The following is a 27838-nucleotide window of genomic DNA, read 5'->3' on the forward strand; positions in this document are numbered from 1 at the left end:
GTCCGCCCGCGCCCCGCCCCGGCCCGGCCGCGCCGCCCCGCCCCGCCGGGACACCGCCACCGCTACCGCCACCACCGCCCGCCCGCCCGGGAGCTGCCACCGCCACCACCGCCCGCCCGCCCGCCCGGGAGCTGCCGGCGCCGCGGGAAGCGCCGCGGGGGGAGTGGGGCTGAGTGCGCCGTGCGCCCCGCGGGAGCCGGTGCGGCGGGATGGCCCCGGGCGAGGATCATCCTGCGGTGGGACAGCGGCCGTGGTGGGATGGACCCTTGCGCGGTCACCACGCACTTGGTCACCACGGCACCCTGGCTGCCACGGCGTGGGTGAGCGTTGCCGCACCGAGGGAGATGCCAAGTGGCGTGAGCAGGCCCTGCGGACACCTTTTGCAGAAGGAGCCCTGTTCCCAAATGGCTGCCCTTGTGTCTCAGTGGGCCCCCTTGGGTTTATTTGCAGCACGCTGAGCGTGCTGGAACCCGCGCGGGGCTTTGGTTTGGGAATGTGGTGGTGTTAACTTTTTAAACAAGGAGGAACAGGCTTTCCACTTAGTTCAGCTTAGCAACAAAAATACACTTGCATCCCTAACTGTCTTGAGGGCACCTGAGGAAAAAGGGCGTGGAGCAGAGAACAGAAGCCCTGGCAGCACGCCAGAGTTACTGAGAGGTTAGAGAGAGATCTGCTGAAACGCTAATGACACCTTGCCCAAAAGGTTTAGTGAGGTCATGGGACTTTCGGTGTTTTTCTTTTGTGCTGGTGATAGCAGTGTTGTGATTCAGTCAGTATCGCCCATCACTAGAGAGCACAGTGTACTGCAAAAGAGCTCTGTAGAGCCAACCCCGCTATTGCTCCACACTATTGTCATGTCAAACAGCAGACTTCACCAGGTAATGTTTGAGAGCGGACTTTGCCCTCTATTTATAGTATGATTTCATCTCTCTGAGTGAAGGTAAACACCAGGAGAAGCAGAACAGCAGCATAGATACAGCACTCCACCTGGAGCTGGGATGCCCTTAAGACTTTCCTGGCTATGTTTTTGAATATATAAAAGTGTTTGCCTGTGTTGTGTGCGTGTGTCTTATGCAAACCACTTCTTTCAGCACTGTGCAGTAGAACCCCCCTTGTCTCCCCGCTTCAAGCACCGTCCAAGAGGTTTACTCATCTGTAAAACGAACATGACAAAGCTTATCTTCCAAGTCATGCCAAGGACTGTGCTGTGTTTACATTCGCACATGCTGGAAGAAAATTGCCTTGAAGGTACACTGTAATAAAAGGCAAATTAACCTCTGCACTGTCACTGCTTGCCATGACTTCCTTCTATTCACCAGTTCTGATATTTCCATTCTTGTATTTTTACCACTTCAAATCAATAATAGTTCCTCTCTTGACACCAGGCTGAATTTTGCTCATACAGATACCCTGGTGAGTTGTCTCAAACTTAAAATAAAATACCCAAATGTCATCATAGGAGTAATTTCTGTCACAAAGATAGCACACCAGGGCTGCCACTGCATTTCCTGACACAATAATAGTAAGCACCACCGAGCTGCTCTCAAATTACACCCCACTTCCCTTTTTTTAACAATAACGTTAAAAAGTGGAGATGCCTTAATATTGAAAACCACAGCAGCTATTATTAGTTGTGATGTAATACTGTCAGTGTTAATTTCAGAGAGATGGCAAAAAAACATCTAATACTATGGAACTGTAACATCAATTAAAAAATGAATTAAGCTAAAAACCTCTTATAGTAAAACAAGCCAAACAACAACAACAACAAAAAAAAAAAAAACCCAAAAAAACCCCACCCAAACAAAAAACCCCCGAAAAAACACCAACACAACAACTGTTTCTGTCCTTAATAAAATATTTAATCCATTTAAAAAGTGAACTTCCTTTCAGCTTTCCTCTGAGGTATGATGGATGCAGGAACAAAAAAGGATTGACCAGCCTGAAGATTCAGGCTCACTTTTCTAGCTCTCAGCTGCCACAGCAGACATACCTTCTTGATAGAAGGAAGGCTGTGGAGGCTGCTCTCTTCTGCTGCCAGAGGTATTGTTGTGCTAGGAAATTTCCACTGCACGTGGCCATGCACGTGACACTGCATTTTGCAGCTGCTTTCATAGCTAAACTAGGGAATATTTAATAGCTCTGGTTATATGAATTATTAAATTAACTCTTTCTTTGTAGTTGCATCCTTGAAACAGCCTATTACCGTAGCATCACCCAGGAAATCATAATGTATATTTATTCTACTCAGATTATTTGGGGAATTAAAGCTCTTAGGAATTTGCTGTACTCCAACACACTGCAAGCTGTTTATTTCAGCTACTGTCTTAATGTATCTATTTTTTAATGAGTAATTTGTCTTACAGAGACAAAATAAGTATCAGATGTAATTTGTCTTACAGAGTCTCCCTCAAAGACTTTCCAGATCTCTGGAGCTCACTATGTAGTATCTTATTGTTTTGTATCAAGCCCATCACAGAATGTTGGTGACCTTCATATATGGCAGATGTCTTGCTGATATCTTTTTGGAAGGATTTTTGTATGTGTAGGTCAGGCTTCTCTGCACAGGAACTAAACCCCTATCTTCTTGGGTACTATTTTTCTCACTCAGCTCTCACTGAGTGAATTAGAGCTGTTGACCACGTTGTTGCTCTCATCGCTGCAGGGTGCCCAGAGCAGCTGTGGCTGCCCCATCCCTGGCAGTGTCCAAGGCCAGGTTGGATGGGGCTCTGAGAACCTGGGCTAGTGGAAGGTGTCCCTGTACATGGCAGGGGGTAGAGTGGGATGGGCTTTAAGATCCCTCCAACCCAAACCATCTGGGGTTTTGCCTGTTTCCTCTGAACAGTAGCTGTACAAAAGCAGCTATTCCTGCAGCTGTACGGTGAGGAACATTTTAGCATCTCATAGGCTCAAACGCGGACTTGAGCTTCCGCATCTGAGTGTCCCTGGGGGTTTTATATTCTGGTAACATCCGGGGAGGTTTTGTCACGCGATGGCCTTTACTCAAATTCCCATTTACTCATGGACTGATCTTTGTTAGGGACTTGTTTCCTGACGATGGGGCAGGCCAAGCCGCAGACGCTTGAGACCAAAACATCCCCAGACAGCAGGGACAGCCCTGAGGCGGCTGGGCGGGGTTCGGGGATTCCCCGTCGGGCCTGCAGCACATTCCTGCCCTCGGGGGAGGGCCGGCCCCGGCCTCGCCGTGCTCCGCGCCCGCCCCGCACACAACATGGCCGGCGGCGGCCCCGGCAGCCCCGCCCCGGGGCGGCGGCCGGAACGGGCGGGGCGATGGCGGCGTTCGGCGGGGACGGCCCGGGCTGAGGGGAGCGGCGGCCGCGCTCCCGCCGGCAGGTGAGCGCGGGGCGTGGGGCGGGTCGTGGGTGTCCGTCCCCTCCCCGACATCCCCCCCTACGCACCCACAGCGCCTCTACACATCCCCAATTCCATCCCCTTCCTCCCCGTACCTGTCCCACATACTCCTCAACACGCCCACACTCACACACACACACACACACACACACACACACACAGATCCCCACACATACACCCACACACACACACCCACCACACACATGCACACAAACACACCACCCCACACCCAGAAATGCACACCCCTCCATCACCCCAAACACACCCGCGCACACACAGGCGTGTGTCTCTTTCAGTCTTGGACTCCTCCTCCCTAACGCTTCGGGAACCTCGCAGCAGGCCCTCCTGGCCTCCTCTGATGGCACAGCCAAAATGGATTTTCCAGTTGTAAACTTAATGGTGAAGCACAATTACATTTTGTATTGTTGGGAGGAAACAGAGGTTGCTGGGTCGGGTGCCAGACGTGCAGCTTCACCCCTGTTTTGCGGTGTGGAAAGTCTGCCATCAGCACCACTGGCTCCTCAGAGTGACGGTGATGCCAACCAGGCTGCTTTTGGATCTCAGTTCATCAATTTGTACCAGAGCAAGAGGTCTCACCTGGGGTTAGGCTGCTGCCAGGCTTCCTTGCTGCCCGTGGGAGCAGTCTGGGCAGGAAAGGCAGTGTTCTGGAGAAGTGACAGGCCTGCTGTGCCTCTGTCACATGCCTGCTGTCTCTGGAGTAGGAGCTCTGGTGTTTTGTGAAACTAAGGATCTTAGCTGACCAGAAGTTTGAATGTGTAGCTAGCTTGTGCAATCTCATCGGGTTATCTAGAATACCTATTTCCAGATTAGAGGATTCCTCTAGAAAAGTACATTGTATTGAAATTATATTATTTGTTGTGCATTCTTGTTTGTGGGTTTTGGCAATCAATTTGTACAAAATTGGAAGATTTTGTTACAGGCCACTTAAACATCATCTGAGATTGATTAAATTCTGCAGAAACCAAGGACTAATTTTCAGTCTGCCTTTGATCCCTCTGTAGCGGGAGGGATAGGTGAGACACCAAGATCCCAAAACAGGAGAAGAATTGTGCTCTTCTAATTTTTCTTTTGATTTCTTGTAAAGCTGTCTCCAGTGTTTTGCTCTGGCTTGATTTCAGCTCACTTTCCTGTGAGGGAATTGCTCAAGTAGTCAGAGAAACAGGTATAATGTTAGGTTTGAATTTTGGTGAACCTCTTGGGGTAGCTTGGAGATGTGAAGAATGTTGGTTTAAAGCCTTTTGAAAAGTTTACATTGTGGTTGCTTAATACCAGTGTAGCCTTTAATGCATTTCCTTTTGAAGGGACAATTGTATCGCAAGCAGACTAATCCCTGAATTTTTAAAACCACAGCAAGGTTTATGCAAACTTCAGTACAAATAAATTAATTGTTTCATTTACTTTTGTTCTGGTAATACCTGGAAAAGCCCAGAGAAAGATCATGACCTTGTAGAACTAAGGATTGTATAAAAGCACACACAAGAAGACAGACCCTGAGCCTTTGTATACTCTTTTCTATCTAAGCTTGATTTCAGGTTGCTTACTAACATGAATAAAAATATACGTGTGCTAAACTTTCTTGAATTGAAGTTTGTTAGTAAACATTTTGGCTTTGTAGGATTTGACAGGATAAATAGTCTGTGTGGGATTATATGGGTTATACCTCCCAGAAAGAAACAGTAGGGGCCTGAGCTTGGTGGCAAATGTACATTCCCATATCTAGTCCTGGAAAATGAAGACCCCTTGAATTCCAGTCCAACATGTTACTTGTAGAAATGGCATTAATATTAAATTGAATTAACATTCATTAATTACATTACTACATTTAGTAAAGGTGGTTTTATGTTTTGATTTACTTTTCAATGGAAAGTTATGTGTAGAAGGAGCAGTAGATTGTGGGTGTGTGATAACCCAGCTCTCTCCTGCTCCTTTGCACGGTGAGTTTTGTTCTTGGGAAAGTAATGTAAGTAATAATAATAAATGTAGGGAAAATAATACAAGTATAGGGAGAACCACCCCCTATCCCCACCCCCATTAGGTTAGTGAGGAAATGGGATGGGATGCCCAGAGAAGCTGTGCTGTGTCTTTGGGGCTTTTCAAAGCATAAATCGGTAAAGCTCTGAGCAAACTGTCCACACCTCGTAGCTAACCCTGCACTGAGCAGGAGGCTGGACCAGGGGACTTGCTGGGGTCCCTTCCTGCCAGAATGACGGAGTGATCCTAACAAAAGGCTGACCTGGCAAGTGAGAGATCTAATGTAGAAAGTGACCTCTGGTGTTAGGAGCTGAACTGCAGTTTGTAAGCATTCTTCTGACAGCCTGGCATTTAGGGAAATCCTCCTGTAAGGGTTCAATGATACCAGTTGCAAGGTCAGTAACTTTAGTTCCCTCCCCTGAGGTACTGCAAATCTTGGTTGTTGATAGAGCATGTACGAGATTTCTCTTGGAATCATGGGTTTTTATTCTACAGGCACCACGTGATCCAGATGAACTTTCCTGCTTCAAAAGAAAGCAAAAATACATGTTCCTAAGTTAGAAACAATGTAATGTCTGTATTGGTTCTTTAAACATTACCCAGTGTAGAATAGGGGGGTTCTGTCAGTAGTATATTTAAGGCAAAGTTTTGTGCCTATTTATAAAAGGTGGGGAGTGTGAAAACCCTCCCTGTAATCAGTGTCCTTGTGTGCAGTTCTCCAGCTGAGAAGTGCAGGGTTTCAGTCTGAGCCTAGATGTTATATTTTCCTGGGGTTTTAAGCTAATAATACTTATGTGAAAGTGTTTTCTAGGTGCCACTTTTCTTCTGCTTTTACTTCCCTGTATCCTCCCTTATTTTCAACTTTAAAATTTTCTGTGTGAACAGGTTGATTCCACTTCAGGATAATGGCAGGAAAAGTAAAGTGGGTAACTGACATAGAAAAATCTGTTCTAATAAACAACTTTGAAAAAAGAGGATGGATTCAGGTGGCAGAAAATGAAGACTGGAATTTTTATTGGTAAGTATGCTACAATTCCCAATTTCTTTTATCAATGTTATGGAGGCTTGCCCTGTTACCAGAATCCAAACTTCTGTGATAAATTGTACTTTCCTTCTCTTCATGATAATTTATATTCAGGCTAACCATTCAACATTTCAATACTGAGAGTGAATGAGAAATTAGACCAAGATTGTGGTAAAAGGAGGACAGTAAATAATCTTCTCATTTGGTGTTTGTCTAATATAAGCCTAAAATGCTGTCCTAGAATGCAGTAATCTATTAATGGCCAGAAACAGTACTCTTTAAATATAGACACAATTTATGATGTTCCTTTCAAATACATCAGAATGGCAGTTTGTGCTGCCAAATGGACCCTTTGTGAACCACTCATTTAAATGGAATCTAAATGGGCAGGAATCTAGTAATCTGTTCATGCTTTTGGAATGCAGTTGGGAGAGTGGGGAAACACTCATGGAAATTGCTGTGTTGTATTGTTTTGGGTTAGTTTTTTTTTCTTTCTGAAATTATAATGTAAGCAGATCGGTAACATTCAGGAAATATTCTTAAATTTTCGCATTGAGACATCTAATTTGGAAAATTCTTTGCATTTATGTCCCTGCTCTTATCTTCTGTGAAAAATGTAGTTGATGACTGATTTAATGACTCTGTCACTGCAGCACTTTCATCTGGTATATAACTAAATGACACAGGTGTTTCTGGCAAGATCTCTTGACCATGTTTGAATTCCTTTTGTAATCCAAGTCACAAGGCAGTCAGTAAAAGGTTGGGTTTGTGGCTTTTCTGAAGAGGAAAGGTGAGTTTCAAGAGTGTGAAGTAACAGATTTAGAAAGAGAATTCTGTAGCATTTGGGTGCCCTTCAGTCATTTTTAGGCCCTGCTGGGGATTGACCTGACTATCAACAAACCAGAGTCCAGTAGGACCCACTTGTCATCTTTCTGTCCTCACTTCCTGCACCAATTTCAGTGGTAGTGGAGGGACTGATTAAACCTACAGCAGGATTTCATTTGCTTTGTTAATAGAACTTCAGGATATTTTGTTGGACTGTCCCTGCAGCAAAATATTAAATATAAAGAGAAAAGAGAGAGAGAAAAAATGAAGAAATTTGAGGGAATATATCTCTAATTTGTCATCCTGAAGTGTGTTTCTTGACAGAAATCACTTGGTGTCTGTCTTTGGTTTCAGGATGAGTGTCCAAACAATCAGAAATGTGTTCAGTGTGGAAACTGGTTACCGCCTCTCTGATGACCAAATTGTCAATCATTTCCCAAACCACTATGAGCTGACCAGAAAAGATTTGATGGTGAAGAATATCAAGAGATACAGAAAAGAACTTGAGAAAGAAGGAAGTCCTCTTGCAGAAAAGGATGAAAATGGGAAATATATTTATTTGGGTATGTTGTTCTTATTTTCAACATTCAGCTTTTTTCTTAGAGAGTCAGTAATTGGAAGAGAACCAGCTTTTTTATGTGTGAAGTGCTGAACCTCTGGAGTGTTATGGCATTAAAGTGGCTACCTTGAAGTGCTCTGTTCCTCTTTTGGGTTTGATTCATTTGGGGTTTCTCAAAAACTGTTTTGGAGAGGTAAAATTGTGGGTTTAAGATACTTTGCAACTAGGTTAGTGGTGAAATCAAAGGGCTCTGCTACTTCGTATGAGAGAGGATTACAGTTTCTTTAATTCAAAAGTGAAAAACTATTATGTGAAAATCTTACAACGGAGCAACAACTAAATCTTTTTGAAGGAAGGCTCTAGACAGGACTGAATGAACAAACACCTCAGAGGGGATATTTGGGAGACGTTGGAGAAGTAATAATGACTGCTAAAAAATAAAATTAAAAGCAAACCAGACAAAAAAAAACCACCCAAGAAACTCAAACCCCAAAACTAAACCAAGGAATGAGGAAAGCAGAGTTGGTTTGGAGGTCAGAAAGCACTGAAGTGAAACAGAATGAGGTATGTGGAGTTGAATTACATCTTGGAAAAGTGAAATGAAAACACTTCATCCATGTAAGAAGGCAGGTCTTCAAGAATGGAACTGAAGGTAATTTAATAGCAAAAAATAAAAAATGTTTTTCTTTAGGTTTCAGTAATCATGGTAAAACTGAGTGTGGGAGCAAAGAAGAATGATAGTTCAGAATAAGATATAATAAATAAGAATAATGGGAGTTACATGGAAATAAAAATTACACAGCCAAAGGGGTTTTTGCCTGCACAGAGCATGATAAAGAATGCTGGTGGAAGCTGATCAACAAAATTGAGAAATTTTAATTGTTTTGTTGAAATGGCATCTAATACTGTAATGGCACAGTATATAAGTGGAAGAAAAAAATCTATCCATGTGAATTAGAATCTATTATTATGAAGTTAGCATTGTGCAACATTTTGCAATTGTTTAAGTGAAAACTGGTATGTAAATGAGATTAAAAGCAACATGAGTCTTAATGAAGGTGGATCATGCCAGACTGGAAAACTGAAAATACAGAGCTTTTCTTTCTTAGTCTTTATGTGTCAGTAGCCTTATCAAATAAAGTGTCTTTAATTGTGCACCTTTTTCCCCCCTTAATTCAGATTTTGTTCCTGTGACTTTTATGCTTCCTGCCGATTATAACCTCTTTGTTGAGGAATTCAGAAAGAATCCCTCCAGCACATGGATTATGAAACCTTGTGGCAAAGCTCAAGGAAAAGGAATATTTCTAATCAACAAACTCTCCCAAATAAAAAAATGGTCTCGAGACAGCAAAACATCTTCGTAAGTTCTTGAAACCAAACCCCTTATTGTACTTTCTGTAATTAGGTGAACTGCATCAACATGCTGATTGTCTGATGCATGGGAAAAGTATGCCATTATTATTATGATTGCTTTGTCATTTTATAGTTAGGTTTGCATTTAATCTCAGTTGTTATCTGGCTTCCTCCTTAAACAGGTTATAATACAACTTGTTTTGGTATGAGGAGGTACACAGAACTGTTCAATTAATATTCTTTATAAAATTGCTTTCAGTGTTGTTGGGGAAAAACTTGGACAGAAAGAAATTGTTCTGCTTCACAGTATTAAATAACAGGAAGCAAGAGAAAAATCTTCCCCTCAGCAATTTCAATAATTGTTTAATATATATTAAATAATATTTTAAATTGGTACAAAAGAAGAATGCATTTCTTTGAAATGAATGTATTTTTCTTTTGTAACACAGAATAATACACATCATGGTGATGATCTCCTTCCAAATGGATGAAATAGGGCAGCAATTTTATGTTTTTCTCTGACTAGAAGTTTTGGTCACACAACTAGTGTTTTATCCTGTGACCAAGTGATTGGCTGAATATCATTGGAGTATTGTTTCCCCTGTTTGATTGGAATCTGAAGAATGTCACAGTCTAAAAGTTACATTAACTTTTCCCAGTGGTTTGCAGTTGCACACCAAGCAGAAATGCAAATATTCCAGTAGTACAAGACCTTGAATAATAAAGGTAATGCACTACATTCTTTTTGCTTGTCTGGACTTTGCCAAGCTCTGAATTCTCTTCAAGGGGAAAAAGGCTGGCTTGTAGAGCTGCATTGTGAATGGCTTGGTCAGCTACTGTGGGAGTTTAAATGGGTAATTGATCTTAGTCATCTCTACAGTAGTTTCATCTTTTTTTTTTAATATATATAAGGCCTGATGCCAAGTGTGTATTATTAACCTCCACAACTTTATACACTGTCTTGGTAAAAGATGCAAGATTTCAGTAAACTCAAAATTTACAGAACACTTCCAAAGAAGTAAAAGACTTCAGGGATTGTATTGTTGCAAATAGCATACTGTGGGACACGTTTTGTGTTTTTCAGGTTTGTGTCTCAGTCTTCCAAAGAAGCCTATGTGATTTCACTCTACATCAACAATCCCTTACTAATTGGTGGAAAGAAATTTGATCTTCGTCTCTACGTTTTGGTGTCTACCTATCGTCCACTGAGATGTTACATGTAAGGTCGCATGTCTTTGTATTTTGTTTAGAGAAAATGTCCAATGTAGTCCAAATAATGTTGTGCATGTTGCACAAGGAAGTTTAACCAGAAACTGGTATCCTAGGATGCTCACTTCCTTGCTTCTCACAGGGATTTAACACATTTTAATGACTTTTTGCATTTAAGGTATAAGCTTGGGTTTTGCCGGTTTTGCACAGTGAAATACACACCAAGTACAAGTGAACTGGATAACATGTTTGTACATCTTACAAACGTTGCCATTCAGAAACATGGGGTAAGTGTGCTGATTTCTTAGATGCTCTTTTGTAGCAAGACTGATTTTCTTTAATTGTCCCAGAAACTTGGAATCAAAAGGTTTTGTCGTACTCTTGCAATTAAAATACTTCACCTTGCACTTACAAATAAATATATTTTAGAATGTAGACATTTTAGAAAGCCACAAATCGGAAGTCAAGATAATGAGTTGCAGCTCTGTAATTGGGTGTGATATTTTCAGTATTGGCTCACAGTAGTTGAGAGCAGGAGTCTCCTTTCATTTAAAAGCCAACATGTTCACTTATGAATTGAACAATGAAATTAATGAGTTTGGATCATGTGGATATGTACTTTTTAATAGTAGTTTAACATCCCCTTCCTCATTTCCCCTTCCCTCTCTCTCTCTGGCAGTTAATTAAATTTCTTCTTTCCAGCACTTATTCATCACAGGATTTTCCAGCCTCTTCCAGTGTTCTCCCAACCTCCTGCCCCTGCCTTCCTTCTGTGGGAAACAAAGGGAATGTGCAGTTGCAAACTTGAGATAAATAAGTGCTGCCTGGCCATCTGGTGGCTTCCTCTTGCATGGACAAAGCTGAAGCTCTGCCTGCAGAACAGTTCTGTCCTGTAATTTGCCATTGATATTCTTGTGGAAACGTGAGAGCTTTGGCAGCCCTTCCTTATGTCATAGTAGGCTGAAATTCAGCAGTGGGGAGGGAAGGTTAGTGGGGCAGGGGTGACATAGATGGGGATAGTGTCACTTCCCAAGCCTTGTTCAGTTGGGGAATGACTTGATAATGATTGTCCCTTTGGTGTTTTTAGCGGATGTCTGTGATTTACAAACCATGCCTCTGGTACAGTCATTAAAACTCTATTGTTGCACTTCCTAATGCCAGAAGCTTTATTTTAGTGGTATGGAAAATAATGTGCACGGACACACACGCACACACGCTCCTGATTATATTAATGTAGGTATACCCATGCACTCATACACAAGATATGTTCAATATATCTTTAATTGAAACCTTGCTTAATATGCCTTCTCTGCTACTGTTCCATAAGATGTGCAGCATAGCAGAACTGTTTTTGTCTGGATATTGCTGCAACAACAATGTAAATGATAATGCTGATAGTTCTTAACCTGGGTAAGTGGTCAAATATGCCATTTTTCAGTACTACAAACATTTTACTGCTCAGCTGCTGATTTGTGAAGTACTTCAAACATGTTTCAGTTTGATGGGACACACTGAGAATTACTTATGGTGAAAGCAGGTCCTAATACAACTTTGAGAAAAAATCCTGGTGGTGTTGCCAGTAGCAGAGAAGATGTGAGGCACGTGGTACATTGTCTGCCTTGTTATTATGCACCCTTCCATCTTCTCTACCAGTTAAAGAATGGCCTTCAAGATTTTTCCCAGATAAGAAAAGTGACCGTGGTGGTGATGTCACTTAGAATAAAGGACAACAGAAATGGGTATAGAAGTAGCAGCCTAAGAATGTGGAATTATTATTAGAATATTTGGAAAACTTTTTATAAATTTTAAACCACTGATATTTGTTCTGTTTTAAATGTGCCTGTAACTTTGGAGGCTTTTAGACTGTACAGCTTTAGTCTTCTAAAACTGTACCTAGTTTGAGCTGTCAGTAATTTATAAAAATTTTGATGAGGTGCTGGAAAATGCATGTGTAATACAAACAAAACAACAATAATTCTTATACATAATTATTTTCACATTGTTTTAATGTCTTTAATGAAACAACTGTGACTGTGTAAAGCTCTACCCAGTTGCAATCTGTTTTGATTTGAGTACTTGTTCTGAAGGGCAAAGAGGGCTGAAACTTTGATCTCTGTTCCCTTGCTGGAATCTGGTGACATTTTTATAATGGAGCAAATCCTGAGAACCATGTTTCAAGTCTTTATTTGTACTGTCCAGTTCTCCAAATTTACTAATGGAGGATCTATAGGAGAAAGCCTAATAATAAGAAAGATGATTCTCTGACCTTGTCCTAGAGGATGACAGAATTTGTTCTTCTGAGAGGTTTTTTCTGCTGTATGCATTCTGTGTTTTGTAATTTAGCAGGCATACAATCATTAATTCTCAGAAATGCTCTGAGGAGAACACTTTATAAAGGGACAAGGCATTTGTCCTGAGAGTTCCTTGAACTGAACATGGGCCTTTCCATCAGTATGAACACCCCTTGCTTTGCTCTTGTCTTTCCATTTAAAGAGAAATAATGCACAGCCTTGATAGCCTCTGAAAAGACAACATAAGGTAACCTCCTGTTTCCCCCTGTTCATTTTCAGTAACACTTCGTGGGGTTTTGTACTGAATTACTTGAAAATTGTAACTTTTAAAAACAATTCAGGTGTCATTTCACTATGTTCTTGAATGTAACTGTTATCAGTAACACCATTAAGAAGATACCAAGGAACAGACAAGTTGTACTTTAAATAAATAAACACAGACAAACACTTTCAAGTGCTCCGTTTTACAACAGCTACCTTCAGTGAAATTCTGCTGTTCCTCATTAATTGTTTTTTCCTTATCCCCAGAGGAGCAAAGTGTTCAGTTCTTTCCTTTTGCATTTTAAAACTTCTATTTCCAAATCATAACTTATACTTTATTATAAAACTAAGTACCCAGTTTTCTTTCTCCTAACAAAGATTTATTACTTTATTTACGATGTGTGATACAGGCCTATTAGAGCTATAATAAAAGCAATTGTTTATGTAGAGGGCAGTTCAAAGTTGAGGTGTTCCTGAAGCTGCAAGAGCAATTAGCCAGTTTTGATTTTAGAGCAGTACTTGTAAATATAAGGGGACTTTTTGTGGGGATGAGAAAAAACCTTCTAGAACAACTTCAAAATCTTAGACTGAGTGAACTCCTTAACTCTTCAGGATGATTACAACCATATCCATGGAGGCAAGTGGACAGTGAGTAACTTACGCCTGTACCTGGAGAGCACCCGTGGAAAGGAAGTCACCAACAAATTATTTGATGAAATCCACTGGATCATTGTGCAGTCCCTGAAGGCTGTTGCGGTGAGTGCTGCCAGCGATAGCATTCCAGCTGCAGGCTTCCCATAACCATTCCAGCTGCAGGCTTCCCATAACCATTCCAGCTGCAGGCTTCCCCATAACCATTCCAGCTTCCCATAACCATTCCCATAACCATAGAAGCGAGCTTGCCATTTAAACCCCTGCATCTCTTTTCTGCTCTTTGAGTGATTATGTTGATCCTGATTTCTGCAGCTCTCTTATCTCTTGATTTTTTGATATCTCTTGAGGGAACTGAATCTTGGGTGGGTGAGTGGGTTGAGCTGTCTGTGGATATTTGAAGGAGTGAATAAATCTCTTTCCTTGAGGCATTTGTGAACGATTTAATATGACTTGATACTGCCCTTGTGAATAGTATTAAGTTCTGCCAAAATGTGTGACGTCATTCCAGCAATAACAAGTATGACAAAGAAAAAAAAACCTCTGGAGGACAGTTTATCAGAGGAAACCTAAGGCTATTAGTTCATCAGAGTTACATAACGTACTTTCGCTACTTTTATGCATAAGTCACAGAGTTATCATGAATTTATTTAAAAAAAAAAGAAGCAGCAGCTAGTTCTCTGCCTGAGTGACTTTCTAGTGTTGGGCTAGTATTCTGTGATCACATTACAGGGCAGGTACCACTCTGGGAGTCAGCTGGGGTAACTGAGTTGACAAGGACTTTCCTGGTCCCAAGTACATTTCTTGTCCTCTCTTTTGGATTGGACCTGGCACCATTTAGAGCTGAATCAGCTCACTTGTGCACTGGCAATTACTACCTTGCTTTATTGATGGCTTGGTGTTCTGCCAGGGGAATAAGCTGAGTCATGGAAGGAGCAGATGAACACCAGAATCAGCACGAGAAACAGGGACAAGGTCGTGCAGCTAGGATCAGTGGGAGCTGGAGAAGCATGCCTTAACCTGGCCTCTGCTGTGCAATCATATCTGAAGGTACTTGGGAGAAAAAAAGGGATATAATGAAATGCTAGCAGAACCTTAGAAGAGGAGAAGTGGTAAAAATGATGGAGCATGAAATCTGTTGTTCCTCTGTCCTTCTGACAATGGCACATGTAATTAGATTCTTGTTCCTTCTCCCCCTTTCAGTCCCTGAAGAAATTAAAATCTTCATTATTAATTATGGGGAAAACATCTCAGAAACTTGCACAAAGTTTTCTCTGAAAGATCTAATGAGCTTCACATAGAAGAAAGTATTATACCATGCATACTGCAAATGTTTAGCAGATGCTGGAAAGCTCCTGGTTCTCTAGCGGATGTGCATCTAAGCAAACTTGATTCTTGGTCTCTCTAACTTTGGGGTTATAGTTACCTTGAGTAATTAAAAATTTTAAATGTATTTTGTAATTGTTTGACCTAAAATTTCTGTATAGTTCAGCAGAATAAAAGAAATATCTTTGAATTGCTTTTCTAAAGTTTAAAGAATTCATAATTATATGAGGCTGTAAATTTTCAAACTTTCTGTTTTCTCCTGATGCATGCAGGCTTTAAATATGGTTATTACTTTTGCAAAGTATAAACCCACTTATTTTCACTATGGAAACATAATGGGAAATGAACATAACTCAATACTTGGCATCAATGCAATCATTAGTATTGAAATATTTACATCCAGCCTCAGAAAAAGAGGCATGCTGAACCTACTAGTTAGCAAGTTTATATTTGAGTTACAATACTGAAAAGTGTTGTAGAAGATTTGTAATGTCATTACATGTAATTTCTAGCAAAGAAAGTGGGTGATTGGGTTACATACTGAAGAGTAGATTTTAATACATATTACTGTCTTTTCTTTTTCCCTAGCCTGTAATGAATAATGATAAACACTGCTTTGAGTGTTATGGATATGACATTATCATTGATGACAAACTTAAACCCTGGCTAATTGAGGTAAAGTTCTATAAAATACAGGAAAAAAAAAAACTTCCTTCTCATTTCACAGAATAAAACTAAGTAGATTTCAATGTAGTCTTTCCTCTTTTTAAACAATATTTTTTGTTTATCGGGTAAGTTTAAGATTAAGAAAAATACTGGAAAGTGAGATAGGTCATGTGATGACCAAGCTAGCATGTGCTTTTCCTTCCTATTTTTTTGGTGTTTCTGTTTGTTTGTGGCTTTCTGTTTTGGTTTCTAAATCCAGTGCATCCATACAACTGCACTTCAGAGCAGTCTGAATGTTAGCAGCCCTGTTAAATATTGGATCAGTACCTGGAAAATGGGCATCGACTTGATGTAGCAAACATCAAATTTAATTTTTAAATGCTGTCATGGCCTTAATGTTACAGATTGAGAGGAAACAAGAGGGGCATACAAGGTATAATTAGTGTATTTGGAAAGCTTTTTTATTTTTTACATAAATTTCTCTTTCGTATATTAACTTTAGCTCTGTATGTTCAATATAAATTTTATCTACCCCTCTTCCTTCTCAATCTAATTTGAAGTGAACTTCGTAAAAAAATGTGTATCATTCTGATACTACTTCTCCAAAATAAATGTGGAACAAAGATACGTTAAAAGAATCCCAGGTTTAATTAAAACAAGATACAATGCAGTGATTTGAATAGAGAGGACTCTCCAGCTCACAATATAACAGGGGAGAACTCAGGTAAGAACTTAGAGAAAAGTTGTTTACCCAGAAGAGAGTCACAGATTTCTGTGTGCGACAGTGGTTCATGTAAACTGGGCAAATTACAAGGACTCAAATGTGTGGGGTTTGTAACCATGTAAACAGAAAATGAAATAAAAATCCTGTCTTGTTTGGTTCACCCTGGTGAAAATCATCTCAACAGAAATCTTCAGGCTGACACTGCAGACACTTAACAGAGTGGTACTTTCCTGTCTAAGTAAAAGGACAAATGCCCAGTGGGGAATTCCTTCCAGAGCCTGAGGAACTGAAAGATGTGCTTTGAGCCACCAAGGCTCAATTTCCCATATGATACACACACACATCACACATGCTGTTTGGAGAACACTCCAAAAAGTGATTCTGACTGGTTTTTTTTCTCCTTTTGTAGGTTAATGCTTCCCCTTCTCTTACTTCCAGCACCGCTAATGATCGCATCTTGAAGTATAATCTAATTAATGACACGCTTAACATTGCTGTGCCTAACGGGGAAATTCCTGACTGCAAATGGAATAAATCTCCACCGAAAGAGGTTCTGGGCAATTATGAAGTCTTGTAAGTTTTATCAATGTTTCATAGAAAGGCCAATGTTTTTCTTTCACCTCACTTTTTTTCATGTGTAATGTAGACCAAAAAGATAAGGTAAACTTCATTCTGATATGGAAAATGGGCACAAAGTACTATTTCATTTCTTTGGACCTGCATTGGAGGGGGGAGTGCATTAAAGAAGAGTTCCCTTGCCTCATGTCCAGAGACAATGTTGTCTGATAAGCTCTTGCTTGCACCTTCTGAGCTTCTAGCAGCTAGAACTGAGAGACAGAGCAAAGAGAATGTTTGTCTTCTACATGTGCAGAACTTTAATTTTATGGAGGCTAATATATACATGGTACTTAAACAGTCAAAATAGTTGGTTCTGGTTTAAAAGTTATTTGATGCAAATTTTCTCTCAGTTCATAGAAACAATGCCTCTTGAGTCCTGTGAATAATGAATGTAATAATAAATAATAGAATTGTCCAATATGTTTTAATTTCCTTGGTCTGTATTATAAGGAGAGAAATTAAGAAAACTGAGATTTTTATATTGGAATGTCTGCAAGATTTATCTAGGATTGATTGGTTTTATGCAGAAGAACAGTGATTTGAATACCATATTGCTGGACACAGTTTCTCATCTTTTTTGAGAAAATGTTTGGATAGATTCTCTAGCACTAGTGGTGCAGTTGCTCAGTATGTCAGGAATGCCCTTTATGTACATAGCTGATCCACTAGTTCATGCTCATCTTAAATACTTCTTCTCTATACTAGTAAAAGCAGTTAAATATAAGTGGTCTGAATTAGGATTTAAGATTTAATGAATGTTATATACATGGTAGCTATGAATACCTATGAAACAGTATAACTAAGTATATTTTATGATTTTCCTACAACATTCTTTAGTATTATCTTTTGTTAATTACAATTACCAATCTATAACCAAATTCTGCTTGGAATTTGCGTAGCAGCTGAAATGTCAGTTTATGCTAAGGTTATCTGAGGCCATAATGGATTAAGATATTTACAGAACCACTCATCACTGTGGTTAAGTGTTACCAAATACGTGTCATCAAATGCATTTTGTTTGATCATGTGGCTCTTTAGTTCACGTCAGTCTTTCCCTTCTCTCTTTGTGATGCAACAGGGGAGTTTTAACACTGCAGCTAACAATCCTCCCTTTGAAGCAATAGCTCAGGAGTTATTTGAACTGGCAGCAGGCTGATCTTCTGCTTAACCACAGACCTGCAGAAGTACATGAGGAACTTCACAAGCACAAAATTTCACAAACTCAGGAGTTTAACTAAAGCTGCCAGATGACTTGTTTCTTTCAAACAGGGGCTGAAGATATTTCAGGATGATCTGTATTGTAAAATTATCGATTCATAGACTCATAGCTGCATGTCATGCTATGCCTGCATAAAGCTGTATGCAGAGCAGCTTGTATCAAACTCCAGTTCTAGACAGTAAGCAGAATAGAATGTAGAAGTAGAGTGTACAGGTCCACTGCTGTTTGTTAGCAGCACAAGGCACTGAAGGGGTTTCCTTGCCTGCAGATATGATGAAGAGATGGCGCAGAGCGACGGGACTGATCGCGACCTGCGGGGTCGTCCTGGGCAGTCCACGGGGGTCAAAGGAAGCCGTGCAAGAGATTCAGGAAAGCCTGTCCTGACCACCTGGAAGTGATGACAGAAAAAACAGCTGCACTCTTGGTAGGAAGACATCAAGATAAATTGAAGTTTTGGAACAGATTTCTATGTTTTGCTGCATTGCATGTGGGAAATACAAACAAAGACAAAACAGCCTTTGAAAAGTGAAACAAACACTCAAAACCCAGGAACTGTACTAGACATATACTGACCTGATAATTATTACAACAATAGATATAGAGTGTGTATGTATATACAGTTATGTTCATATGATTTGTATAAACTAATTCTCAATAATGATAAAGAACTTTATTTATAAAGGTGGCAACTCAAATGCATATTCTGAAAGAAACTCTTTGCTGTTCTGGATAGTATTTATTTCCTCTAGTAGCCTATCCCTTCCTGCCTATAATAAATGAGCTGTGGATTCTATAAAAGGATGATGGTGGTAAACATTAATATTTTCACAGTGATGGTTCAGATTTTTGTAGTAAAAGAAGAGCAACTAGAAAAAATTAGCAATACATGTACTTGAGACTGTTGCCAGTTAATGCAACTATTGATTTATAACCAGTATTAACAAATTGAAAAGCAAGTCTTTATATGCTGAGGGTTGGGGGTTTTTATTTCTTTTAAGTGTTCTGAGCTGCTAACTCTTTAAAGTAGGAAGGTTTATGGACTGAAGAAGTGTTTCAATGGTATATTGATGGACTGTTTTACTAGCCATTAATTTTTATTTTGAGATAGTGCATGTCTGTGAAAAACAGACAAAACAACCAGATACTGTAATAAATCTCATTGCTTGGAGCTGAGGATAAATCTTTATTTGCACCAATATCTCTCAGTATATTTATGCATGTATATAAGTTAAATAGCTGTATATTTTTGTATATTTTATTTAACAAAGGTATTGTTGCACATGGCAAGCTATTTCTGGTAGCTATGATAACAGTTGTGATGATCAGCTACCAAAACTACGATGCAAAACTTAGCTACCAAAACTAAAGAGCAAAAGATAACAATTTCATCCTTCTAACAGCAAAGCATATGAATAAACTAGTGGGGTCTTTGATTGGCTGTTGCTTCCACTTGACTTTCAACGAGATATTGGGTGGTGATTTATAAATGGTAACAGGCATTGGTTGGTTTTATTCTCCTTCTCCCTCCCTCCCTCCCTCCCCCTCCCCTGCCATTCCCCTTCCTTTTTTTTTTTTTTCTTTTTTTTTTTTTTCCCGGTAAAGTTTAACTCTTCCAAATTTTTTAGTTTCTTGAACGCCAGAACCAGACTACCTGCAACTGCACCACTTCACCTGTTTTGGGATGTCCTCCTAGAAGAGGGCAGCAAACTGTGGTCTCCTGGACAGCTGAACACAGTCTGTACAGGGAAGCCTGTGTTGGGGAGGAAGGGCAGATGTGGACTGAGCTGACCAATACCCTTACACAGAATCTAGGGTTTATCCTGGTAGTAAAGAATGAAATCTGTAGGCTGAGTCACTGCAAGCATAGTCTTCATTAATCTTATATATTCCACTTAAATAAAATCTAACTGATTCTCTCTTCATCAGCTTTGAATCTTCTCACTGGCCTCTACAAAAGTATATTCTAGTTGACTCTTGAAATAAATAAGTGAAAGGTAAGATGATCACTGCAGGATGGTAAAGCTCACCTAAATTCCAGGTCTCATATTTTATGTTTGGGTTATTTCGCTTGGGTTTTTTGGTGTGGGGTTTATTGGTGGTGGTGATGGAGGATTGATTTGGTTTTTCTCAATTCCTAACTGTGAGTTCTGCTTGTATATTTGAGCCTTGACAGGCAAGCTGCTCTTAAGTAGTGGTGTAGTCAGATGTGTTAATCATCATAGTGTTGTTTTAATTACTGACGTTCAGTGGGCAGATGTTTTGGGTTTTACCCCTAAGTGCCTGTTAGGGATACAGGGGAAGCAGTAACAGCCCTAGGGACTGTGGGTCTGTAGTAAATAGTATTTTGTAGTATGATTATATTTTTGACAGACAAGTAACACAACAAGGGTACTGTGATAGAAGGAAAATGAAGCTTTCTCTCACTGCTTGTGATTAATTTCTGTAGTGGCTGGGTCAGAGTTTGTGTTGTTGTGGTATTCTTGTATTGCAACAGTAGCACTCCTTTCTGGGAAGGCTTAACAGCAAAACCAGGTCTGGGATTTTAGGATTTATTGCTGTGGAAGGCTATGGAGACTAAATCTAGGGGATACTTTTAGGTGTAATTTCACAATGACCCAATACTGATAATAGCATCTAAATAATCTTTGTTTTCCAAACTGGTTTGTTGGTGGTACTCTGCATGGGCAGTGGTGTTACTGCAGGTAGGCAGTGAGTTGAAACTGGGCCTCCAGAGCACAGATATTAACAACACAAAATGGTAATGGCACTTTCTGTAATATTACTAATACACATGTAATATACTAATATACTGAATATATTAGTATGTAATATACTAATATACTCAATATTCTTATGTAATTGTTTAGGGAGTTTCTGCTGGTTTAGAAAGGGTCAGCTCATTTAAGCTTGCATCCTCAGTATGCAATATTTCAAAAGTCAGGACTGCAAATCTTGCTGTTGCTTTCAAACATTTCTGTCTCAGTGTATAGCAGATACATTAAGTAAAATAAAGTATTTGTAAAGAAGTATTTTATATAGAAAATGTTTTTGTAGCAGACCTGTCAGTTTTAAACATGTAAATCCTTCTCTCTGGCCCAGTGTAGTATTGGGAAAGCATATTTCAAACCCTTGAGGATGAAAAAAATGTAAATGAGATGTAAAATCTCTAGTGAATTATCAGTACTACCTCAAAATAAAAGCACTGAAATATTACTAACTAGGGGAAAAAAGGAAAATAAAAACCTGATAGGAATCTTTGACTATGTAGTAAATAATCTCAGAACTAGAATTAAGATTTCAAATGTTGATACCGCATTTTAGTTATATCTCCAACCAATGTATTACTAGTAATTTATCTTGCTGACCCAAACATGAATTTAATCATGCAATGTTCTTTTTAAAAAACAAGAATTCAAAGACACTGTAAATGCAATGACCCTCTCTTCCTGATCCCATTCCATTTTCTTTGTAAAAACAATAGTCTAGTGATTATATACATCAGACTGCTTTCTTCTCATTTCATTTTCTTGACAGGCTTTTTGCAGAAGTTGTAGTTTGAAGGCCTAATTATATTTTCACTTCTAACATGAAAAACATATGTATGTAAAAGGAGTTTTAAGGAACAAAACTGAAATAACATGGAATTCTAATATACTGAGATTGGTTATCAGTACTAAACTGTCCTGTTTCAACTGGGATAGAGTTCATTTCTTCTCAGTACCTGTTGCAGTGCTGTGTTTTGGGTTTGGAATAAGAATGGTGCTGATAAGTCACTGATGTTTTGAGTTTTTACTAAGTTATGTTTATCCTAAGTCCAGGACTATTTTTTTGTCTTGTCTCATGCTCTGCCAGTGAGGAGGTGCACCAAAGGAGGGGAGAAGCTGGGACAGGTGACCTGAGCTGGCCAGGATATTCCACACCATGGAATGTCATGACCAGTCTCTAAACTGGGGGAGTTACTCAACAGGTCTGATTTGGCTTTGGGAAGGCAGGGTCTGCAGATGGTGAGCAGTTGTATTGTGCATCACTCGTGATTTTTTTCATCATCATCATCATCATCATTATCATCATCATCATCATTATTACTACTACTACTACTAACCATTATTATTGCATTTTATTTTACTTCCAATTATTAAACTGTTCTTATCTCAATATACAAGTTCTACTTCAGTTCTCCTCCTCACTCCACCAGTGTGGGAAGGGGAAGAGAGGGAGCTAAGAGCGGGAGCTAAGTGAGTGTCTGGGTGGTGTTTCATCTCCAGCTGGGCTTAAAACCACAACAGAAGCTCCAGGAAAGCAATCTGTAAGTGAGCAGCAATTCTTCCTTCTCTATGCAGAACTTGAGGCCTCGTGTACGTCAGTGAAATGTTCTTGAGAAACTCAAAATTAGGAAGCTCTGTTGCTACGTACTGTCTGTTTTTAAGGCTCGTTGAAAAATTCTCAGGAGGAATTTGAGTAAGGAAAGAATCTGTGTTAGCTGGAATGAGTGTGCATAAGCAGCTTTTCTGCAGACTTGGAGGGTGCCAAGGAAACAAAAACAGTCATAGCTAATAGTTCTGTGGGAGGAGGAAGAGGATGATATGTGGAAATTATGCTGTGAGATGCTGGTTCGTGCCTAGTCTTGAAAGGTAAAGGTGAAAATCGAGTTAGGAGGAAGAGAAACTGAAAGGGAGAACTTTAATTGCTTACTCAGAGATACAATCTTCACCTTTTCACTAATGCATCTTGAACTAAAACTCTTGCTGTAGTAGGACAGAGCTAATGGTACCAAGTGGTGCCCAGGCTGGTGAGAGCCTGGAGCATGCTAAGCGCTGGAACTGAGGTGATGAGGGACGTGTTCCCCGCTTGAGGCAGGTGTCTGCTGCAGGAGTTCAGGGGAATTGACTACAGGAGTGATGCTGACATGTGTAATAAAAGATGACAAACTTCATGTGGATGCTCTCATTTAGAGATAAGGTAGCTCTTTTTGCTGGAGTCTGATTCTCCAAAAGGTTCGGCTCTGAATGAGAGGACTTAAATCTGAGCAACTGCAAGCAGACAAGCTCTTAGTTTTGAGTAACTAACTGTGGCCTTGGGCCAGTCATCCTCCAAATGTATCTCACAAAGAAACTGTTTTGGCTTTCCCCTTGGCTTTGGGGAGCAAAATAAATCAGAAATAACAGTTCTCAGAAGTTCTGACTTTAGCTAGTATAATAACTTGCCAGGCAGAGCTTATAATAAATGTGTGTCTCAGTCCTAAAATACTGTTCTTCATATGCTCCAGTGCTCCCTGGCATAAGGACAGTATTGTATGAAGAATTAAATGGACAAGCTCTAAACAGCTACAGGAATTGTTATAATGGCATCAGTGTAGAAGGAGTTTATTGTTACAGTTGAATAGTGGGGCTTGCTTCCTAGGCACTAACCTTTCTCCCTATTAATTCTTTGACATGGAAGGAATTAATAGGATTCCCAGAGAATAGCTTCTGTACATGTCTTGAGGAACTTAATTAGTATAAAAGAAACAGTATTATTCCTAAAGCTACTTCACTACTGTTGGCTTTACAATAGGACTTCTGCCTAAAATGTCCCTGTCTCCTGATTCACTTCCTGCTATAAACTCAGAAAAACAATAGACAATTCACAGAAGATATATAGCCCTGTATTTCATCAGCAGAACATGTCAGGCAGAGCTCATTTATCTGTTCAGTTGACTTGGATGGAAATTACGGAAGGGAGCTGACATTCCGTGCCTGCTTTGAGGCAGGCGTTCACTCCAGCCTTTGGGTCAGTGGGAAGGACTCAGTGCCCTGTGGTGCAGAGGTATCCATTTATGCTGACCTGTGTGGCTTCTTAAAAAAAAAAAAGCCAACAAAACAAACAGAAACTTTATTCCTGTCTTCTCTGCAGAAAACGAATGCGGACAGCTGGGAAAAGCCGACTTTAGCCACAATTTTGTTTAAAATTCCATTATTAAGAGGAAATAGAAGCATAAATGAATATCTTGGAAAAATTGGTTGTTTTATACTGAATTGTAGGAAGTTGTGTAGGCTAGGCTCTATGTTTTCCCACCTTTTTTAAGTTGCCTAGGCAAGCTCTCTATACTTGAACTTTCCCAGTAATGACAATCACATAGATAGCTTTGCTATTGACAGAAAGTCTTGTGTGTCTTAAATATTCTGCAATTTTGTACCTATTAAAAGTAAATAATTCACATCTGAGGTAGTCATAGACAATTGTTGTAAAATAGAGTTTGGACGGTATGAAACAGTAATTAAAAACACTCATGAAAAACAAGGAGACAACAAAAAGTACTTCAAATGAGAGTATGGCTTTTATTTGAAAGGTTCTTTCCTAGTGAAAGCTGGGCAGTGAAACAGTGAAATTGATTGATTTGAGTGGAATTAAATTTAATAATCTGAAATTTGTTGTCATTGGTTGGCATATATAGTCACTAATGGCATTACATTTGCAATCAAAATATGGTTTTTGGTTTTTAAATATAGGATTTACATATACATTTAAAGTGTAAATAAAGATTGTAACACATGGAGTTTCTTAGCAAGAGAGGAGTTTGAAGAGAATTCTGGAACGTTACGGCAGCAGTCGAGAAACACAAAATTTGTTCTGAGTGAAGGCAAGAGACAAAATTTCTTTACAGGGAAAGTACTAGTGCCTAGAAGGAAACATGGAATTTCTGAGGACAGCAGAAGAAACAAGAAGCATATTTAAAAATAGATTGTGTTAAAAGTAAAAATAACCGTGGGATACTTATCTAAAATGAGAGGATTATTTTTTTCCCCCACAAACTTCCTGTCCTCTCCTAACAGTCTGAATCAAATGCTCACCAGTGGGGCTGGAGAGACTCTCAGCTGTTCTTCTAAGGAAAAAGATTAACGTAATCTTTCACTGGATGTCACATTTTTATGATAACTGAAAATGTACAGAGAACAACTGCTTTTTAATACTTAGGAAAAAAACATCAAAGTACCAAAATTTTTTATATGGTGGAGTGTGATTCTCTACATAAGTAAATTATTTATGGCATCATAATAGTGTCATCTTGCTGGGATCTTGCATCACTGATGACAGATATAATTAGACCACTAATCTCTTTTAATTCACTATGAGAAAAACTTAATCTTTGAATATACATAAAGCCAATTTACATTAGATAAATTGAAAGAAATTGTACTTTATTAACCTTTGAGGTGTATTTCCCCAAGCAGTTTTTCAAGTGCATATATGTATTTATTCAGTGCATGTAGCCTCAAGCCCTGTATATATTTATACAGACATTAAACTGTGTTACTATAAGTAATGCAGTCAAATTACTATACCTGCATGTAGTGTAGACAAATTCTGCCTTCTTCACAGGAAGAGCAATAGTGTTGATTCAAAAAGTACATTAAAGTGACTCTAATAATGTTGCTTCCAAATTTTTTCAAATACTAAACTTGGAATGGGGTAAAAACTTGGCAGTAAAAAATGTATTTTCAAAACTCTGGCAACATTATTGTCTTACTGGCTTCCAGTGGTGTCTAGGCATTTTTCATTTACGTGTCAAAAGGATAGAAAACATCTTGCAAGCAGAAAAGAATATTCAGCAGGCTCAAAAATACGATTCCCTAAAGTGGCGCCTTGAGAAACTTCCAAATATTAAATTAAGATGTTCATAAAAATTGCCTTTTGGTAAGGTTTATTTTTTCCAGCTAATAGTCTTGATTTTTTTCTCTTCAAAATTAATATTTCATAGCATTTATAAATATATTTCATAGTAGTTATAAAGATGCTAGTTGAGTCATAAAGATGTTTAAGTGAAACACTGAAAAACACAATTGTTATTTCTCAGGTTGTACTAAAATCTGAGTCCAGTTGTATGTACAGAAATGTTGTGTAAATTCCTCATTTCTGATCAATCTCCATCCCCTTGGAAGCCAGAACCAGTTGAAATTTCATATGAAGGTGACTCCCAAAATAACACACTGCCTTTAGACTATGACACAAGGGCTAAACTTATTGTACCTATATGTGTGTGTGTAAATTCTATATTCTATATTCTATAGAAATTATATATTATCTATATAAAAAGTATAATAAGTGTATACGTGGAAATACATTAAAATGTATGTAAATTGAGTAATACATTTGTATACAATTTCCATGTACACATTACAATGTAATAGATATAATTATATGTTATACATATAAATATATATGTATATAATGCTATAAATATGCGTGCATATAATGCATAAGCAGTACATCAGCCTACCTAAGTCAATGCATGGGAATAGCTGAATTGAGGAATATTTTCTTCATTGTTAAAAGACTGTCTGATAGTTTGTGTCACCAGACTCAGGACTTGAAGATCCATTTCTTACTCCTTTTACAGTAATTGTCCCCAAACTGGCCTAAGATAAGAATGTGGGCCGTGGCTTTCACAGGGAGTAGCATAGATGCAATCAGAACTGGGTTTGTGCACAGTTGAGTGGTTTTGGGGCACAAGGTGGTAGCATTCAATGAACTCTGTGTGGAATAGTTGGGATTTTCTGTGTCAATCCACCCCAGGCTGCAGGTTCTGTCCTCTGCCAAACTGGAATTCCCTTTCATCGCAGTATGAGCTCTGTCCTATGATTTACGCTGAATTCCTGTTCTGTTTCTTCCATCTTTGAACAAGTTTGAGCATTATTTGAGCAAACAAAGAGATGAATGACTGTTTTGATGTTAGATTGAAGAAAGTCTAAGTGTTCTGGCATGGAGAATTTCCAGCTTTGACAATGCTCTAGGCAAAACAGAAGCTTAATTCCTTACAGAAAGAGCTGTATTTATGATTGTATATGTCCCCTGTAGGGTGCTGTAAAGAAAGCTTGATCTCATATTAATGAGAGAGACTGTAGAAGACTAAAGTGCAGCTCTGGTCAGAAGTGTAAGAAACAATAAATTACAAGATTTCTCCTCTCAAATGTGAACTGTTAACTTTCAACCCAGGAGAATGAGGAAAGGGAGAAATCATGTTCAGTCTTAGGAAGCTTACCAACCTGGCCAAATTTCACAGTAATGTTAATAGCAATTAATTCAAATCCATTTGTCAAGGACATTCCGAAGATAAATTTTATCCTGGTGTTATGGTCTTACAATCCTACTCAACTAATCTAAGTGAAGTTAATGAGTCACAGACTGAGTGAAAGAGTACAGGAAGACTTGGCGTCAATCTGATTATATGCGGACTTGCATAAGAAACTCGGCCAAGAGGAAAGTACTGTTTTGCAGCCCTACCCAGTGATCCAGAGCTCTTGCTGTCCTCGAACCAGGCTGTCCCCGGGGACAGCGCTGGAGGCACAGCAGTGATGAGAAGGGCAGATGGGAGGGAAATGCAGAAACTAGTGGCGAAGGCAAAGGCTGAAGGGACGAAGGAAGGTCACCGTGGTGGCTGCTGCTTGGAACTTGAAATAGTTCTCTGTCTAAAACAAATAAATCCGAAAGATAGGCGAAGGCGTGAGTAACAGTTCTGATACCGGGCGAGAACCGCGTAGCTCCGCGGAGAGCGGTGTAACCAAAGCAGCAGTGCCATGTCAGAGCTGGCCCCTGTCCTTGAGCCCGTGCCCGGGGCAGCTGCGAGCCCGGCCCGGCCCGGCCCCGGGCGGGCGCTCCCGGTGCCGCAGTGCCGGCGGAGCGCACCGCGCTGTGCGGAGCGGAATCAGCGTCTGCACCGCTGCCGGGCGCGGAAAAGTCCCCGGCACTTCCCGGGATCTGTCAACTCGCT

The 27838-nt window shown here is 39.7% G+C and overlaps 1 protein-coding gene across 1 annotated transcript; it reads left to right on the plus strand.

Annotated features, from left to right (window-relative positions):
* Positions 1-3286: 3286 nt before the first annotated feature.
* Positions 3287-20155, plus strand: TTLL1 (TTL family tubulin polyglutamylase complex subunit L1). The gene is made up of 10 exons (XM_084205917.1): positions 3287-3354; positions 6250-6382; positions 7568-7776; positions 8952-9132; positions 10210-10344; positions 10513-10621; positions 13499-13642; positions 15452-15538; positions 16663-16826; positions 18359-20155. Exons 2-10 carry the CDS (start codon positions 6270-6272, stop codon positions 18486-18488), a joined length of 1272 nt encoding a protein of 423 aa, XP_084062043.1. The 5' UTR covers positions 3287-3354; positions 6250-6269; the 3' UTR covers positions 18489-20155.
* Positions 20156-27838: the final 7683 nt, after the last annotated feature.

Source organism: Fringilla coelebs (assembly GCF_963513975.1).
Source record: "Fringilla coelebs genome assembly, chromosome: 5".
NCBI lineage: Eukaryota > Metazoa > Chordata > Aves > Passeriformes > Fringillidae > Fringilla > Fringilla coelebs.

What these genes read in the sequence shown, in the direction of transcription:
- TTLL1 (XM_084205917.1), top strand. Translation starts at nt 6,270, where the DNA reads ATGGCAGGAAAAGTAAAGTGGGTAACTGACATAGAAAAATCTGTTCTA. An exon ending in GAAGACTGGAATTTTTATTG is followed by an intron (nt 6,383 to 7,567) that starts GTAAGTATGCTA and finishes CTTTGGTTTCAG; the next exon opens with GATGAGTGTCCAAACAATCA. An exon ending in CTGGGCAATTATGAAGTCTT is followed by an intron (nt 16,827 to 18,358) that starts GTAAGTTTTATC and finishes CCTTGCCTGCAG; the next exon opens with ATATGATGAAGAGATGGCGC.